This window comes from Schistosoma haematobium, chromosome 1 (assembly GCF_000699445.3).
Source record: "Schistosoma haematobium chromosome 1, whole genome shotgun sequence".
Lineage (NCBI taxonomy): Eukaryota > Metazoa > Platyhelminthes > Trematoda > Strigeidida > Schistosomatidae > Schistosoma > Schistosoma haematobium.
Genome location: NC_067196.1, coordinates 92,048,837 through 92,064,600, shown reverse-complemented (window position 1 = coordinate 92,064,600; position 15,764 = coordinate 92,048,837). Strand labels below are relative to the sequence as shown.

The window sequence follows — 15,764 nt, the reverse complement described above, 5'->3', positions numbered from 1 at the left end:
AGCTGAACCTTTTCCCGTTGTCATATCGCAGAACTAGAGGCAACTTGATTACAGTTTTCAAATTGCTTAGTGCCAAATTTGCACCTGATATGCCCTCATTTTTCTTGTCTTCTAAAACAGAGAATTTACGAGGACACTCCAAAAAAGTTCACAAGCCGAGAACAAATTACTTGTCAGCTGACTATCGACTTTCCCATCGAATCATCAACGAGTGGAATTCATTACCTCAGCACGTGATCGGGGCTCCATCCGTCGACCCTTTTAAGAGAAAGTTGGATCAACTGAGAGACCACCATTGCCAGGACTAACACAGGCCATCAAGCCTCTTGTCCTTCCCAAACGGAAACTGAAACATTGAGAGTTGTGTCGGGAAAGAAAGAAAGGTCGCAGTTTAAATTGTGCGTTACTTTCGACGTAATGGTGTTTTGCATTGTGAGAGTGATTAACAAAAGTTATTCGCGACTGAAATTCACACTCCCCTCAATCATTAAGTGAAGTGCCATCTATATTTCAGTATTTCGACGAAGCTATAAAGACTTATAACTTTAAATTACTAAGCAAATTTATCGGAATACTAGGCAGGCAGCTGGGTGTTTATCGTAACTAGAGAATAGGATTCGATTGTAATTTAAAAGTTTTCCTTATTAAATTTGCCTGTGAGGATGGCTGCGAGGGTGAAATCCACGGCATCGAGGGTTTTATTACACTGAGTTCGTAGTAATATGTGTAGTTGTACGCGAGCGCTCAATTTTGGGAAAAATCTGACCCTTTTTCGGGGAAGACGCTATAGTGAACTTTGGAGAAATGGCACAGAAACACCAAATTTCCCTAGATCTGGGGAAGTTCCCCTTTAACCTTGGTGGAGATCATTTTACTTTGGAGGTTTCCCCAAACTTGGGAGACTGGGTAGCCTAATCCCAGTCCCCTGATTTTAGGGGAATTTCGGGGTTTACCCCAAAGTCGTATAAACTTTGAATTTCCTCCAAATTCTGAGGTTTTGTGTCACTTCCTCAAATTTTTCTATTGTAACTTCCCTAAAAGTGATGATTCTTCTCCCGAAATTGGAAGATTAGGGTAGGCTATAATTCGAATGTTGTGTGTAAGTTTGTTAGTCCTCTCATGCTCCCGATTTCGTCGTTGAATTTTTTGTACAGGTAGCACTCACTCGAAAAGTATTTCAACTAGTCTTTTACCTCATGATCCGGAATTGGAATTGCTGCTTATTGTCTGCTTTCATTTCAGTTTATTGTTAACTATTCTAAACTGGATTTTGAATTCACCATATTTGTCAGGTATGGAAAAGGGTCAAAGTTAGACATTTCAATGGCGATGGGTTTTGTCAGGAAGTGAGTAAGCATTTTTCGGTGAGACTATAATTTATAGACAAACCGATCGGATTTAGGGTAATGCGCTTTTGATTTTGACGCGAAATTCATTCATCCATTTGGCTAAATGGAACTTTAGCAGTTTAGCTGACGCGATTTCGTAATGAAAACTCCCAGTCTATCTCTTAACTCTAACCGTCAACTGTAAATCACAATCCTAATTTCTCGCAATAGTTTATCTAGCTCTAGTAAGTAGATGGGCATTGTGGAGGTCACTTTAGCCCCACTCAAAGGCTGACACAAATTATAGTCCTACCGGATGTTCTCGCCATAAATCTCAAATCACTGAGAACGATGTTTTTGTGTTTTTTGTTTTTTTTCTCATGAAGGTTTTCAAATAGCATTAATTTGACTATATCTTCAGGTTCCAATTTCCCAATAAGCAGAAATGTCTGGAGCCTTTGCGCAAAATAGCTCTAGGTACGTAATCGCTCATGAAGCGACAAGTGCCAAGCGTGTAAGTACCCATAGATTGTTGTTCCTCAAACTTTTAGCTTTTAGACGAGAACGAGCATATCATCGAGTTAGTTTCTGACCTTGCTAGAAAAGGTCGATTCCGTGAATCGGTCCAACTGCAGGCCGTTCTTCAACGTAATTTAGTTTATCTTGTGTCGTCAGTTGATCAGAATAACTTGAATTCAAAGCAACCAGTTGGTGCTGACACTGTTGCTAAATGACTATCCTTTTAATCCATGTAATTTACTTTAAGCTGAAGTTGTTCGGCTTCTGTTACTTTTGCCACACGATCTTTCATATTGATGGATGTTTGTACGATCTCGCGTCCCACCGATTTTGCTGTTCATCATTTCTTTCAAAGCTTCTTTCAAGAAAACCTTTAATTCATTCTTTCGAAATAGTAAGAACTCTTCATACTCTTACAGTTAAATATTGCTCTTGGAAATGACGTATATATCAAGTTGGTCCAGGCATCGCAATCATTATTTTGTTATTTCAATTCATTGAGTGAAAAGTATTGTACTTGTGTTTAGTTCATTTTTATTGACTCCACCGGCTTAAGGCCAGTTTGTAAATAGTTATGTACATATGTGCATATTTGTGTATTTGCTTTAGCTGTTATTCTGTCTAATATCATTGACAGATTGGCCTGGTAATTAATTTTTTGAGATTACATATAAATTAAACGACTGTTGTTCATGTTGTTTACTTGACTGTTTTTGTTGGAATATCGGGTCGTGAAATATTCACCTAATATTTAGATAGATGCATCAGTCTTGAGTTGTCGGTTCCTCAAAGTTTCCACTTTCGGCTTTTCAGAAAGTCTCTTTGACTCTTCCAACTTGTGGTACCTGTGTTACAAGTGAAATGTCCGTCTTCCAATTTCACATTAGTTTGACCTGTCCTATTTATGGTTGTGAAATGATTCCTAAAGTTAGCTATTTGTGGATTATTACCATCTAGTTACGGGTGTCCTCAAAGAATCGCTTACGTATGTTGGGACTGCCGAATAAGCAATGCAAAGGATAGACTTAGAGTACTGGATAAATATAACAAGTCGGTATGTAAGTTGGTGTCTTCATTAACTAAGGTGATTAGAACATGTATTATGTGTCCTTTCAACGAACCACCACCGCTATATATTTCGATCAGAGCAGTCTTCACAATATTATCATTGAAAAAGTTGAAGGGGAATGACGAGCTTAACGAATCATACCTAAGGGGTTTCTGGAATGGAATAATGTAAAAATGTGTTTGTGTGCACTTACTGTCTGAGATGTTCGTGTAGTAAGCCTTCAAGATGTTAATAAATTTCTCAGACACACCCTACTTGAACAGACAATCCCAGGTGATAGTCCTCAATAAGGCGAAGGTGATCATGATATAAGGAAGCACGACTGTTGGGATGTGATAATTGTGACGGTATTTTAATGTCAAATTCCCAGTTAGCTTTAGTAGTAATTCACTAAAATGTTGTATAAAGGTCTGTGATCTACTGCAAACATCAATGTTAGCAGTTACCAAGTGCATGACCAAACTTATCTGTTGTCTCATTTTCTTCAGTGTACGGACGTTGGAGAAGGACAGCATTTGACTTTTCGGGAAAAACTGATCTGGATTCCGTATTCAGTGGTGGCATCCAGGGTTTCGATCACTTAGAGACTTGGGGTCGCTTAGACAAGACAGAGCTTACGACGTAGATGAGCTGCTGAATAAGTTGGGATATAAAGATAAATGGAGAACGGAATAGGAGTTTGATGCTTTGTAAAATCGACACGTTTGTAATAGAATCATAGTGAGTATCGGTTGAGTAGGTAGCTTAGTGGAGCGAATATTAGCACTTTCTTCATAGTTATACATTATCTTATTTGTGAGAAGACTGACATACTGTCTGGATACACAGATTGAAGCACGTCAGTCAGCTACAACGTAGGAACAGGCACATATATGCATAGGTCCAAGTTGCCATACCTCATTACCACAACAAGATGAACACCGAATTCTTAGGAGTAGTGAATTCAGAGGTGGTGATATATAAGAGAAAGTTTGCAATAAGGATATAATACAGGAAGAAAGAATTAGTTCGTAGAAAGAAAGATATGAAGCGATTTTAATCTCTTAATTTAAGGGAAGACAGGGCGTGTATACACCTACGCCATTGTGATCGATTCTGAGCCATGTCACTAAGAGTCTCCAACCATTGGTTACGATAGTCACGCGGACCCCAACCAAGTAGTCTGCATCTACCAACATGGCTCAGACTAGAAGGTAGTGATTTCAAGCACTGATACAACGTTTTGGTTTGGCCGCCCCTAACTTTCTTCCAACCATCTGCAACACCGGTTAGCATTGCAAGTCGTGGTTATCGGTGTCCAGGCATGAGTAACACGTGGCCCAACCATCTCAGTCGATGAAGGTTCACAACTTCATCAGCTGATTTATCATCATCATTCCCTAATACCCTGCATCTAACCTCACTATTACTTACCCGGTGATCCCAGCAATATTTCTAGGGCATCTGTGGTCAAATACTGGTAGTTTACGAGTATCTTCTACTCTTATTGGCCATGTTTCGCTGCCGTAAAGTAAAACAGAACGAACTGCTGCTCAGTATACTCGTCCTTTTATTAATAGACGGATATCTCGCCTTCGCCATAGGTGACGAGCTTTTCGAATCCGTGTTGAGATTTCGTCAGACACCAACCCATTAGGGCTGATCAGACTTCCAAAATAAATGAAGTTGCCAACGCGTTCGACTACTTCACTTCCTATCCTTAATTCAGCACGTGGTTATCTTAGGGACCCTTTGATCCAGAGGTCTTATCCAAAAGTCAATGGGGTTTTTGATGGAGTTTTGTTCTCTGAGCTGGATGTTTTGGTCGTGGGGCTTTCATCGTTCTTCTGAATGACATCATCAGCACAAACTTCAGATAGAAGTGAAGTGTTTGGTCTGCCCTCGATTCTACGGCAGACCAAAAATACACAAACCAAACATTCCACTACGTCCAAATGTAGCACTCCTCGGAACGCCAACATACAATTTGTCAAAAGAAATTTCACGAATACTGAAACATTTAGTAGATTCATCCAACCACTCCATCAGATCCCCCATACAATGCCTGGACCAAATTAAGGACATTCAAATCAACAACGAACTGATGATATTCTTCTATGTAACGGCGTTATTGACCTTAATTGAACCAAGGATAGCAAAAGAAACTATATTCCTGCTCCTCACCAACGACACAAATCTCACTAAGTACACGATGCTTCAAATTAAAAGTCTACTAGAACTCGTCGATTTATGCCTAACAATATATTTTCAATTCAACAACAAAATCTACGAACAAACGAAAGGGATACCAATGGGATCACCAATATCAGGACTGATCGCAGAGGCAGTGGTGCAAAGACTAGAATCCGTGATATCACCAGTGATCAAGCCGAAAATCTGGATTCGCTATGTAGACGACACATTCATCATCGTCAAAAAGAATGATCTGGAAAACACTTCCAAGCTGATCAACAACGTCTTCGATGATATCAAGTTCACAATGAAACAGGAGTCAAGCAACAAACTATCATTCTTGGATATATTAATCACTAGAACCGACACAGGAAAACTGGAAATCCAAGTGTATAGGAAGCCGACCCATACGGATCAAATTCTCAACTACAACAGCAACAACCCAAGAGCTCACAAAATCAACTGCGTACACACTTTGTTCAAGAGGGCGAGGACACACTGGCAGCACGAAAAAATGAAGAGAAATACCTGAAGGACGTATTTCAAAAGAACAGCTATCCAATCGAAAAATACCAAACACACGCAGCATCAGAACCCAAGTCAAGCATAGGAATCAACAAAAGGATCGCCCTACCATACATAAAAGGCATATCAGAAACCGCAACGAGACTGCTGAAAACCTTCGGAATAGGTGTGGCACACAAACCGACAAAATCACTACAATCAATCCTATGCAAACCAAGGGATGAAATAACAAAGGAAAAGAAATCAAACATCATCTACAAAATAAACTGTGCCAACTGCGAAAAACACTACATCGGACAAAGCGGACGCCCACTTCACCCTCTCCTACATGAACAATTAGCAGTCAAACGCCATGATACTTCTTCACGTGGACAACTGCGGACACTCATTCGATTGGAAAACCGTGGAAATCTTGGGCAGAGGAAATTCCAAAAACACCAGAGAATTTTTAAAAGCCTGGCAGTCAGGTCAATGAGCAATCAAGAAACATATCGAAATCAATCCAATTTATCAACCAATCAGGAAAATCATGCACAAATATAGGAACGAAAATCAAACCAATGGGAGACACAACCAAAACAAAGGAGTAAACAATGACAAATTTAAGGTCAATGCGAACCAATCAACATCGAGGTGTACAGAACAAGCTGTGAAACGCATATGGAGAAATTCGAACACTTTACTTCTATCTGAAGTTTGTGCTAATGATGTCGTTCAGAAGAACGATGGAAGTTCCACAACCAAACTATCCAGCTCAGAGAACAAAACTCCATCAAAATCACCCGCCTGAGTTACAAATCTTCTCCACCATCTCAAAATCAATGGGGTTTATTATTATTATTATTACTAATGGCTTCATTCAATATTATATTTTGGTACAATATAGAAATTCTCAGCACAGGGTATTTCAACAAGTTTCTTACACACAAAAAACAGAGACAAAGACAGTAAAAGGTTTAAAAAATCTGAAGAACTGTACAACTTTTCAAATTAGAGACATGTTAAGAATTCAGGTTATTGACTAGGTTAGCTCTAATAGCCTGTTCGTCACAGTATATTTGCTAGATAAGGTATTGTAGAACTTTTATACTTTTGCTTGCGTGCATGGATTTTAATGTATTGATGTCTCGTTCTACCAGAAGATATACAAGGAAAAAGATAAGAGTGAAGGGGATGGTTAGTATCTGATAAAATAACACCTGCCAGGAGTTTCCATGACTTTAGATGTCTATCCACAACCATATTAATTATGACCTCGAAAGATTCACCACACATCTTGCTAACTGCCTTCAGCACCCTCCGCAATACAGCAAAGACCTCTCTCAAAAGCCCGTGAAAGAATAATGGAGAACAGTAAAGAATAATAGGTAATATGCAAGAATTGACAAATTGTAAGAGTAAATGTCGAGTAATCCTAAAATTTATGCAGCCTCTTTATGTAATAATTCAGACGGGAAATATTCTTCGATAACAATAAGACGTGAGAAGATCAAGAGAGACCAGAGGAAAAGGTAACACCAAGACAATTGACCTTCGACACTGTGTTTACCAAAGAGTCTCCGATGGTACAAGGATTATGGGATCTCAAAATGGTGTTTAGACTCCGTTCATGTCTCATGCTAAAGTTAACAGCCTGACATTTAGACGGATTAAGTATAAGACCATTACCAACAGACCAACAATCAATACAAGACAAAAACTCATTCATTTCTATGGGATGTAAAGAGGAAGAGATAGACATACATACAGTGAGATCATCCGCATATTTCACAAAAGTGTTTTCTGTGGAAGATGGCAGATCATGCAGAAAAAAGAGAAAAGAAGAGGTGAAAGAACAGCTCCTTGTGATACACCTTCATGAGACAGTAGAGACTCTGAACACTTTCCTCGAAATACAGTGTACTACTCCTTTCCAGAGAGGTAGAGACATAGCCAGTTGGTTATCCAGCTGTCAATGTTGACGCTGATTAACCTGTTAATTAAACGTTGTCTTGGTATAGAATCAAAAGCTGAAGTATAGTCAAGAAAAGCACATCGAACATACTTCTTACCCTTTTCTAGGTTGAAAACTATATTGTGATGCAGAACAGCAACAGCATCTGAAGTGCTTCTTTCGCGTCTGTAAGCAAACTGATATGGATCAATATGCTCTTTTATCGCAGGCTGAGGTGGAAGTATTAATAATTTTCCATTATGGACATTAAGAATGGAGGATATTCGTAGGTTATTAGTGTTCGACCATAGATGTCTTCGAAGCATTGTTTGCTTATTCTTGCACCATCAAATAAGCAATCCCTGGGTTTGGAACAGAGTATCAGGCAAATATGGGGAATCGATTGACGAGGTAGTAAATGTTCACCGAGGTGATTGAAACATGTGTTATGTATGCCCAAACCCCGTCTACCTTAACGGGCGATGTAGTCCGGTGTAGGAGTAGGCCGGAAGTAAGCTAGTGGGGTGAAATAAAACACGGCATCAGTCCATGTAGTTAGTGACGGTTGAATTGACTAGTAGACTACTCGGTTTTGAGCGTCGTTATTATCGTAACTAATGGTTCAAGTCTCTAAGTGACATGGTTCAAAATCGTTGGAAATGATGCATGTACATCCACTCTTTGTCCTCCCTTAGATGATAAGTTTCTAAATCCCTTATGAATTTTTTTTACTTCGATAATTTGAATCATTTTTTCGATGCTGATCTTTTGTATTGCTACTATTACTGTTACTGTCTCTACTACTATTGGACTTGCCCGAATAATTTCATTTCGCTGTGTTAACGGGGTAATGGCAAATTGAACCGGATTTTATGTCACACTTGACCGACTGACTGAATCGAAGAAGTCGATACAGTAACCATGTACAAGATTTTAGTGCTTGAGTGCGAGCCACTCATCGGTTGTTTTTTTAAGTGATTATAGGTTAATATGTCAAACTCAATCATGATCACTTGAAAAATCATTGAAATACAAACTCGGGTAACTTGAACCTTACTCTCGAATCAACTAGCAGTCCAGTTCATTTGAAACTGAATAGGATGGAGTTAATTTAAAATCAAATTATTTGACTTAGAAATCAATGTTTTCAGATCATTTGAGTGTCAGTCTAGCCTAGCTGATGACATTTGGTGTAATTCTTCTTCAATCTAGGTTTTTACTTAGTCACTGAACAGGAGCGACGATTTTGAGATTGGTAAAACAAAACCCAGTGAGACAGTATACAGTTCCTTCTTAGTCTACTAAATTACTTACTTACTTACTTACGCCTGTTACTCCCAGTGGGGCATAGGCCGCTGACCATCATTCTCCAACCCAATCTGTCCTGGTCCTTTCTTTCTAGTTCTATCCAATTTTCGTTCATTTTTCTCATGTCTGTCTCCATTTCTCGGTGTAACGTGTTCTGTAATCTTCCTCTTTTCCTCCTTTGGCCTTGTGGACTCTATGTGAGGGCTTGCCTTATGACGTAGTTGTGTGCTCTCCTCAATGTGTGTCCTGTCCACTTCCATCACTTCTTCCTGATTTTTTTCTCCCCTGGGATCTGATTTGTTGCTAATAGTGTCTGGCCAACGGATCCGAAGTATTTTGTGTAGACAGTTGTTAATAAAGGTTTGTATCTTCTGGATGATAACTTTCATAGTTCTCCAGGTTTCTACCACATACAGTAGAACTGTCTTGATATTTGCATTGAAATTTCTGACTTTGGTGTTGGTCGACAGTTGTTTTGAGTTCCAGATGTTCTTCAGTTGTAAATATGCTGTTCTTGTTTTGCCGATCCTCGCCTTTACATCTGCATCAGGTCCACCATGTTCATCAATCATTCTTCTGAACGACATCATTAGCACAAACTTCAGGTAGAAGTTGTTCAGAAGAACGACGAGAGCTCCACGACCAAACTATCCAGCTCAGAGAACAAAACCATCAAAGTCATCCACCTGAGTTACAAATCTTCTCCACCATCTCAAAGTTTCTTTTATACATTTCATTTCAGTATTTCTTTTTGTCATTCCATCTTTTTTTCAGATTAAACAGAACCTTATCCACCTTCATTCACAATATTCTAATGTAACTTCCATGAGTTTAAAATTATTTGACTTTGATTGATTTAAAACTTACGAAGAGTACCAGTTCCCTTAGCTAACGAGTGTCAAGTAACATATAGTCTAATTTCAGGCTTCCATCACAATTGCCTACAAAACCATCTCCAACAGTCTAAAAAAGGTTCATTCTGATATCAATCTTATTTGAGACACCATTGTATTATGAATTGAATTTCTATATGCTCATTTAATAGGTTCATTAATTTATTTAGTCCAATCATGGTTAGCGTTATTTGTGCTGATTATATTACCAACCATCGCTTAATTAATAACCATCACCATCCTGTCGTATATTAGCCCACACAGTTTCTTCTATCCACCGATAATCAATTAGAATACGAGAACAACAAGTTGTTCAACCTCATATTATTATGACTCAAAAACTAACGGACTAATATAGATCAATTACAAGGTCAATACACGCCACAAATACCTAATGATACACTGTAAATAACTAGGTTATTTGTAATGCAGATATGAGTAACTGATGCATAATTATAGGGTTTTTGAGGTTGTTGAGTTTCGATTGAGATCATGAGCTGGTTGATGTTAGACCACCATTGAAAACCTGTAAGCACTGGATGGCCCTTTCGTCGTATTGTGGGACTCCTCAGCAGTGCGCAGCCACGATCCCGCCCGAAAGGTTTGAACCCACGCACTCACCAGTGATTGACTTCGTGTGGGGATTCTCGGAGTTCTAGTGAGAAGTCGTGAACAGTGGAGCTAATCTGTGTCGGGTAGAGGCAGGTATTTACCTCAGTACAATGGACGATGGTAGCGCAACTTCCTGGATTGGTTGAAATTCGACACTAACATCGTTGGACGCCGGTTCAGTGGTCTAAAGGTTAAGCTATTGCGCGCAAGTCTGAAGGCCGTGGGTTCAAACCTCGCTAGCGTGATTGTGGATGCGCATTGCTGATGAGTCCCACAATATGACTAGACGGCCGTCCAGTGCTTACAGGTTTTCCATGGTAGTCTAGCTTCAATTGACTCATGATCTCAACCATTAAAATTACTATAATATCCACGAAACCCGTTTTGTATATATGTATGTATATATACTGTTATAACTTGTCGTTTGAATGCTTATTGTCTTGGCTCTTTTAATGCTACATTTTGTATCTGGTCGTCGCTGATTTTTATGTCGGAAATGCTTATCACTTATACTCGGAACGAGGGACCTATGCAATTCCCACGACGCGAAAGCAAGAACACAAAGACTGGTATAAGTGATGATTTATTAACCCTAAAACACGTCGACAACGAAGATCCTAGTAAGAAGTACACTCATTTATATATTGATTGTACACCCATTTTAATTAATAATTAGGATGAAATTACATATATGAAAAACACTTGAAGTTATAACAAATCACATACTGAGTATAGTTCATGTCAATGGAATACAAGAATACTGCATATTATACAGAATAAAATATCATATGAGAAAAGAAAAGAAATACTACACCGAATAATCATCACATTGAATCAGAAAGGTAGTGATCTTGAACAAAACTCATAATGAGTAAATCAATCAAAAATGGACTTTTCTTTCCATCATATCATATACAATGAGCTTTGGTTGTTCTTCTGAAGAACTGTGAATGTTCCACAACCAAACCATCCACCTCAGAGAACAAAATTCCACCGAAATCATCCATCTGAACCACAAATCTCCTCCACCATATTAATCATTTATTTCATTTGATTTCTGAGTTTATTCAGTTGATCAAACGTCGTAGGTTAGACAATCCATATTAAGGAATTAAGCGGAATGAAAATCTATTAATCCCATCGTATCCAAAACAAACTTAATCTCAAATAGTATTGTGCAGAAACCATAAACGGTGATTACTTAATCAACGTAATAACCAAAGACTAATCAACTTCTGAACACCACTTGATAGAATTTTATCTAAGAAGATGAACTACTTTATTAATGATCAGTAGTAGTGATATGTCATAAAGCATTTTGTTTAAAATAGTTGCTCTGTTTAGCGTGTGTTATATTCAAGAAGCACTTGTCTCTGTGATAGACCCTTAAAGGTAAAGGGAATATCGTCAATTATTGATTAATGTGCATCATTGGTCCACGTTTTTAAAACTTATATTCGCCTATTCTACTTCACATTCTCAGTTCTTAGTTATTTAAAGCCTATACTAAAACACTGATGAAGCCGAAAGATTTAATTAAAGAAAAAACGTATCAAGAAAATCTCAGTGGTTAAGATTATGAGTCAGTTGAAGCTAGATCACCATGGAAAACCTGGAAGCACTGGACGGCCGTTTCGTCGTATTGTGGGACTCCTTAGCAATGCGCCAGATTGTGTATTGACTGAAAATAAATGTAAAGATCATTGAAATATTGCTTGGATTCCTAAAACTAGCCTATTAATTGAGACAAATAGTTTCTGAATTTCATCTTATGTTCATTTATGAATATTTCCTGATGAAGAGTTTAGAATCAGATCAAAACAATGAATTAATATTGTTTAGTTGTTGCAAACGAACCACCAATTAAATTTCATTTTATGATGAAAATAGTCTTTCAGTTAAGCAAAGATGAATAGTGGCTAGCAGTGGAATCCAGGACGCGCGTTTCTTTCTAAACATCGATGCGAACTTTCAAGTGAACAATACCAAGTGATGGGAGAGGGATTTTGTGGATATTATAGCAAATTAATGGTTGAATTCATGAGTCATTTGGAGCTGGACTACCATGGAAAACCTGACAGCACTAGTATATATACTAAACGTCCCTGAGCGAACATCAACACTGGGATGCAGGTACATTCAGCTGACGAGTCTTGAATATGACGACATGCGCGTCAAACTGGAGTCCATTGCTAGCCACTATCCATCGTTGCTTAAAAAGCTTGTGACTTAAGTCTATATCGAGGCAATCCACACAGGATGCACATATGCCAATAAGAGACTGATCAATTGTAGTCATAAATAAGAATGAGTAGATACAAGTAAAGCAACACCAAGTGAATTTCAACGACAAACAGTTTATATTATGTTGATTTAGCCACAACTCTATAGTATTGAACATGGGGTTAATTCGTTGTGTTCGAGTTTTATCTTCGCATAGAAATTTCTAATAGTTTTATTCATTTACTTTGTTTATGAATATTGAGATGGTGGAGATTTTTTAGCTCAGGTAGATAACTTCGGTGGAAACTTATTCTATGGGCTGGAAGGTTTAATCATGGAGGTTCCATTGTCATTCTGAACATCATCAGAACAAACATCAGGTAGATATGATGTACTCAAATTTCTCCATATATGACTGACAGCTTGTTATGTCGGCTCTCATCTTAAGTACCTAGTGTTGTATGCATATTTATTCTCATTGTTTCTCTCTTTGACGGTATGATTCCTGACTCTATGTTTGTTCATGATTTTTCCACTTAGTAAGTACATTGAGTTGACTTCTATGTGTCTGTTGATTGACTTGAGTGTCTGTCCATCTAAATCCTCAACCATTTCCCAGTTGAATGGGTGATGGAAATGATGAATAGAAAGAAATCGCTCAAATGTTTTATCCTGAGAATGCCATGTTGTAACAAATAAATAGTATTGGTAAGTCTATCTAGAAATTATAGGCACATAATGACAATGATAGCTAGCAACTAAGAAAACCTACTACCCAAAATCCACTGTTTATAATTTTTTTTAACATTTCGTTATTTCAAGTCTAGTTGGGAAAAAGTTGAATGTGTTGTGACTTTGAAATCCAGCCAGTTTTCACGTGAGTTATCCGCGAATTGAAATAAAACTTATACAATATTATTACTGTAACAAAGCAATGATGTTCGACCACTATGAACAGCCTAATGTCGTTATCGGTTCTTTTGATCTCCTAGCCCATCCACTTCGGTCCAGAACACCAATAAAAGCTTCCATTATGTAAACCATTTATTTCAAACATACTTAGTTTATATACCAGCCAAACACACCGCCGCATCACACTATCCAATGGGAAATAACATTTATACAAGGTGAAGTCAAGATGCGGCTGTGCGAGTGATTGTGGTGAGACTGTAATCAATAAACGGAGTATAATTGAAGAACAGTAAATCGTATGATCATAGTCTATAGATCGAAATGAAGCTTATACTAAGATGAATATAAATATACACAATCTAGTTACTGAATGGTTATACAATAAGAATATATTTATAGCATTAGTCCATTATTAGTTGACAGAAGTTGCCCATAATTTTATTTTCACTGGGATATAACGGAATGAGGTCGAAATTTTGAGCCGAAAGAATTTTAATACAGTAAATAGACCTCTCGGAGTGATATTATCAGTTTGCAAATCATACTACTGAACCGACATCCAATGATGTTAATATCTAACTTTAACCAATCCATGAAATAGAGCGAAACATCCACCATTGTCTTCAGTGAGTTATTATCTGATAATAGACCCAGTTGAACTCCACTGGTCGCTGCTCTTCACTAGAACTCCAGGAAATACCTATTGAAGCCAGTCACTAGAGAGTAAATGTTGACTACTATAGGAAGGTTAAGCGTTTGTGCGCGAAGCCGATAGGTTCTGGGTTCGAATCTTGCAGTCAAACAATTTCCTGGTTATTTACTAATCTAATTATTTGTTCGTATTCTAAATTTTTTTTTAAATTTTAGAAATACATCTATTCCCTCCATCCTAATTGTAAGAATCATATATAGATCTCGTGGTATGGAAAGGATACCGAGATCGTGCCAAAAGAGTACAAGTGTGGTTACTGAGCGTAACCGAATTCGTGCAGGGTCACAATTGAAAGATAATGGAGCAGTAATATGGCTGTCATTAGCACAGTTAAACAATCATTGGTACAATTGGTTATAATTATAATTGTTTTCATTAAATTAATCGTGTTCTCGTGATAAAAGTAAGTCACTACAGTTGTATGACTCTAAGTCACTAACAATAATAATAATAATAGTATTAATGGTAATACGCACATATGCATATAGACGACAGTTGTTTACGGATTTTTGTTTTCCTTTTTTTTCTTTTTCGATCTTTACAATATTCTGTGTACGTTCTCTTTCTTGCTCATTAAGTCATTCATTCATTCATCCATTCAGTTGATTGTTCATTGTCTTTCTGACATACATAATACACATTCAATAGAATAAAATTAAGTGATAATAGTTTTTTGTTTCATTCATAATTTCGATGGTAAAAACTATTTTGATGGTGTTTTCTTCACTGAGCTGGATAGTTTGATCGTGGAGCTGTCATCGTCCTTCTGAACATCATCATCAACACAATCTTCAGGTAGGAGTGAATTGTTCGAATTTTTTCACATGTGATTCAAGACTTGTCCTATACACCTCGATGCTGATTGGTTCTTTTAACCTTAAACCTGTCATTGTTTGCTTTTTTATTTTGATTATATCTTCGACTGGTTGGATTTTTGTTCCTATTTTTGTACACCCATCTGAGATACCAATCTTCTCCACTGCCTGTTACTCCTCGTGAAGGAGCATTGTCCATCCAACTCTGTCCTGGAAGATCCTTTCCAGTTGTTCCCAGTTGTTATTCATTCTTTTGATATCTGCTTCTATTTCCCAACATAATAGGTTATTTGGCCCTCCTACTTTCCGCTTCCATTCAGGATTTCCAAGTTAGGGCTTGCCTCATGATGCAGTTTGATGATTTCTTCAATGTATGTCCTATCCATTAGAAAAAGATTGTCTAGGATAGCGTTTGATGGAGAGTGCTGTTAGGCGTCCTATATTCCTCCATAAGGAATAACAAGTATACGTAAATAATGAGTTACAAATCTTCTCCACTATCTTAAAAACCCTTAGTCGTAAAAGAATTTTCAATCAAATGACTAGTGAATTGATTAACTGATTATATTTACCAATAAAATCTATTCGTTAATTTGACTATCATTTTATACATAAACTATATCCAATCATCAATTTAGGAAAATAGATTTTAACTCTTTGACCAATCATTAAAACTATGCCAAAACAAATCAGACCTAAATTTTAGTTGTCCCTTAGATGATGAACACGCTTAGGTATGTACG

The 15,764-nt window shown here is 37.6% G+C and overlaps 1 protein-coding gene across 1 annotated transcript; it reads left to right on the top strand.

Moving 5' to 3' along the window:
- The first annotated feature begins 368 nt into the window (after positions 1 to 368).
- MS3_00000981 (uncharacterized protein) lies at positions 369 to 6,419 on the top strand. Its single transcript, XM_051208538.1, has 2 exons — positions 369 to 432; positions 1,750 to 6,419. Exon 2 carries the CDS (start codon positions 5,000 to 5,002, stop codon positions 5,618 to 5,620), a length of 621 nt encoding a protein of 206 aa, XP_051075562.1. The 5' UTR covers positions 369 to 432; positions 1,750 to 4,999; the 3' UTR covers positions 5,621 to 6,419.
- The last annotated feature ends 9,345 nt before the right edge of the window (positions 6,420 to 15,764 follow it).

Excerpts from the sequence above, each read along its gene's own strand:
- MS3_00000981 (XM_051208538.1), top strand. The coding sequence starts at position 5,000 with ATGATATTCTTCTATGTAACGGCGTTATTGACCTTAATTGAACCAAGG.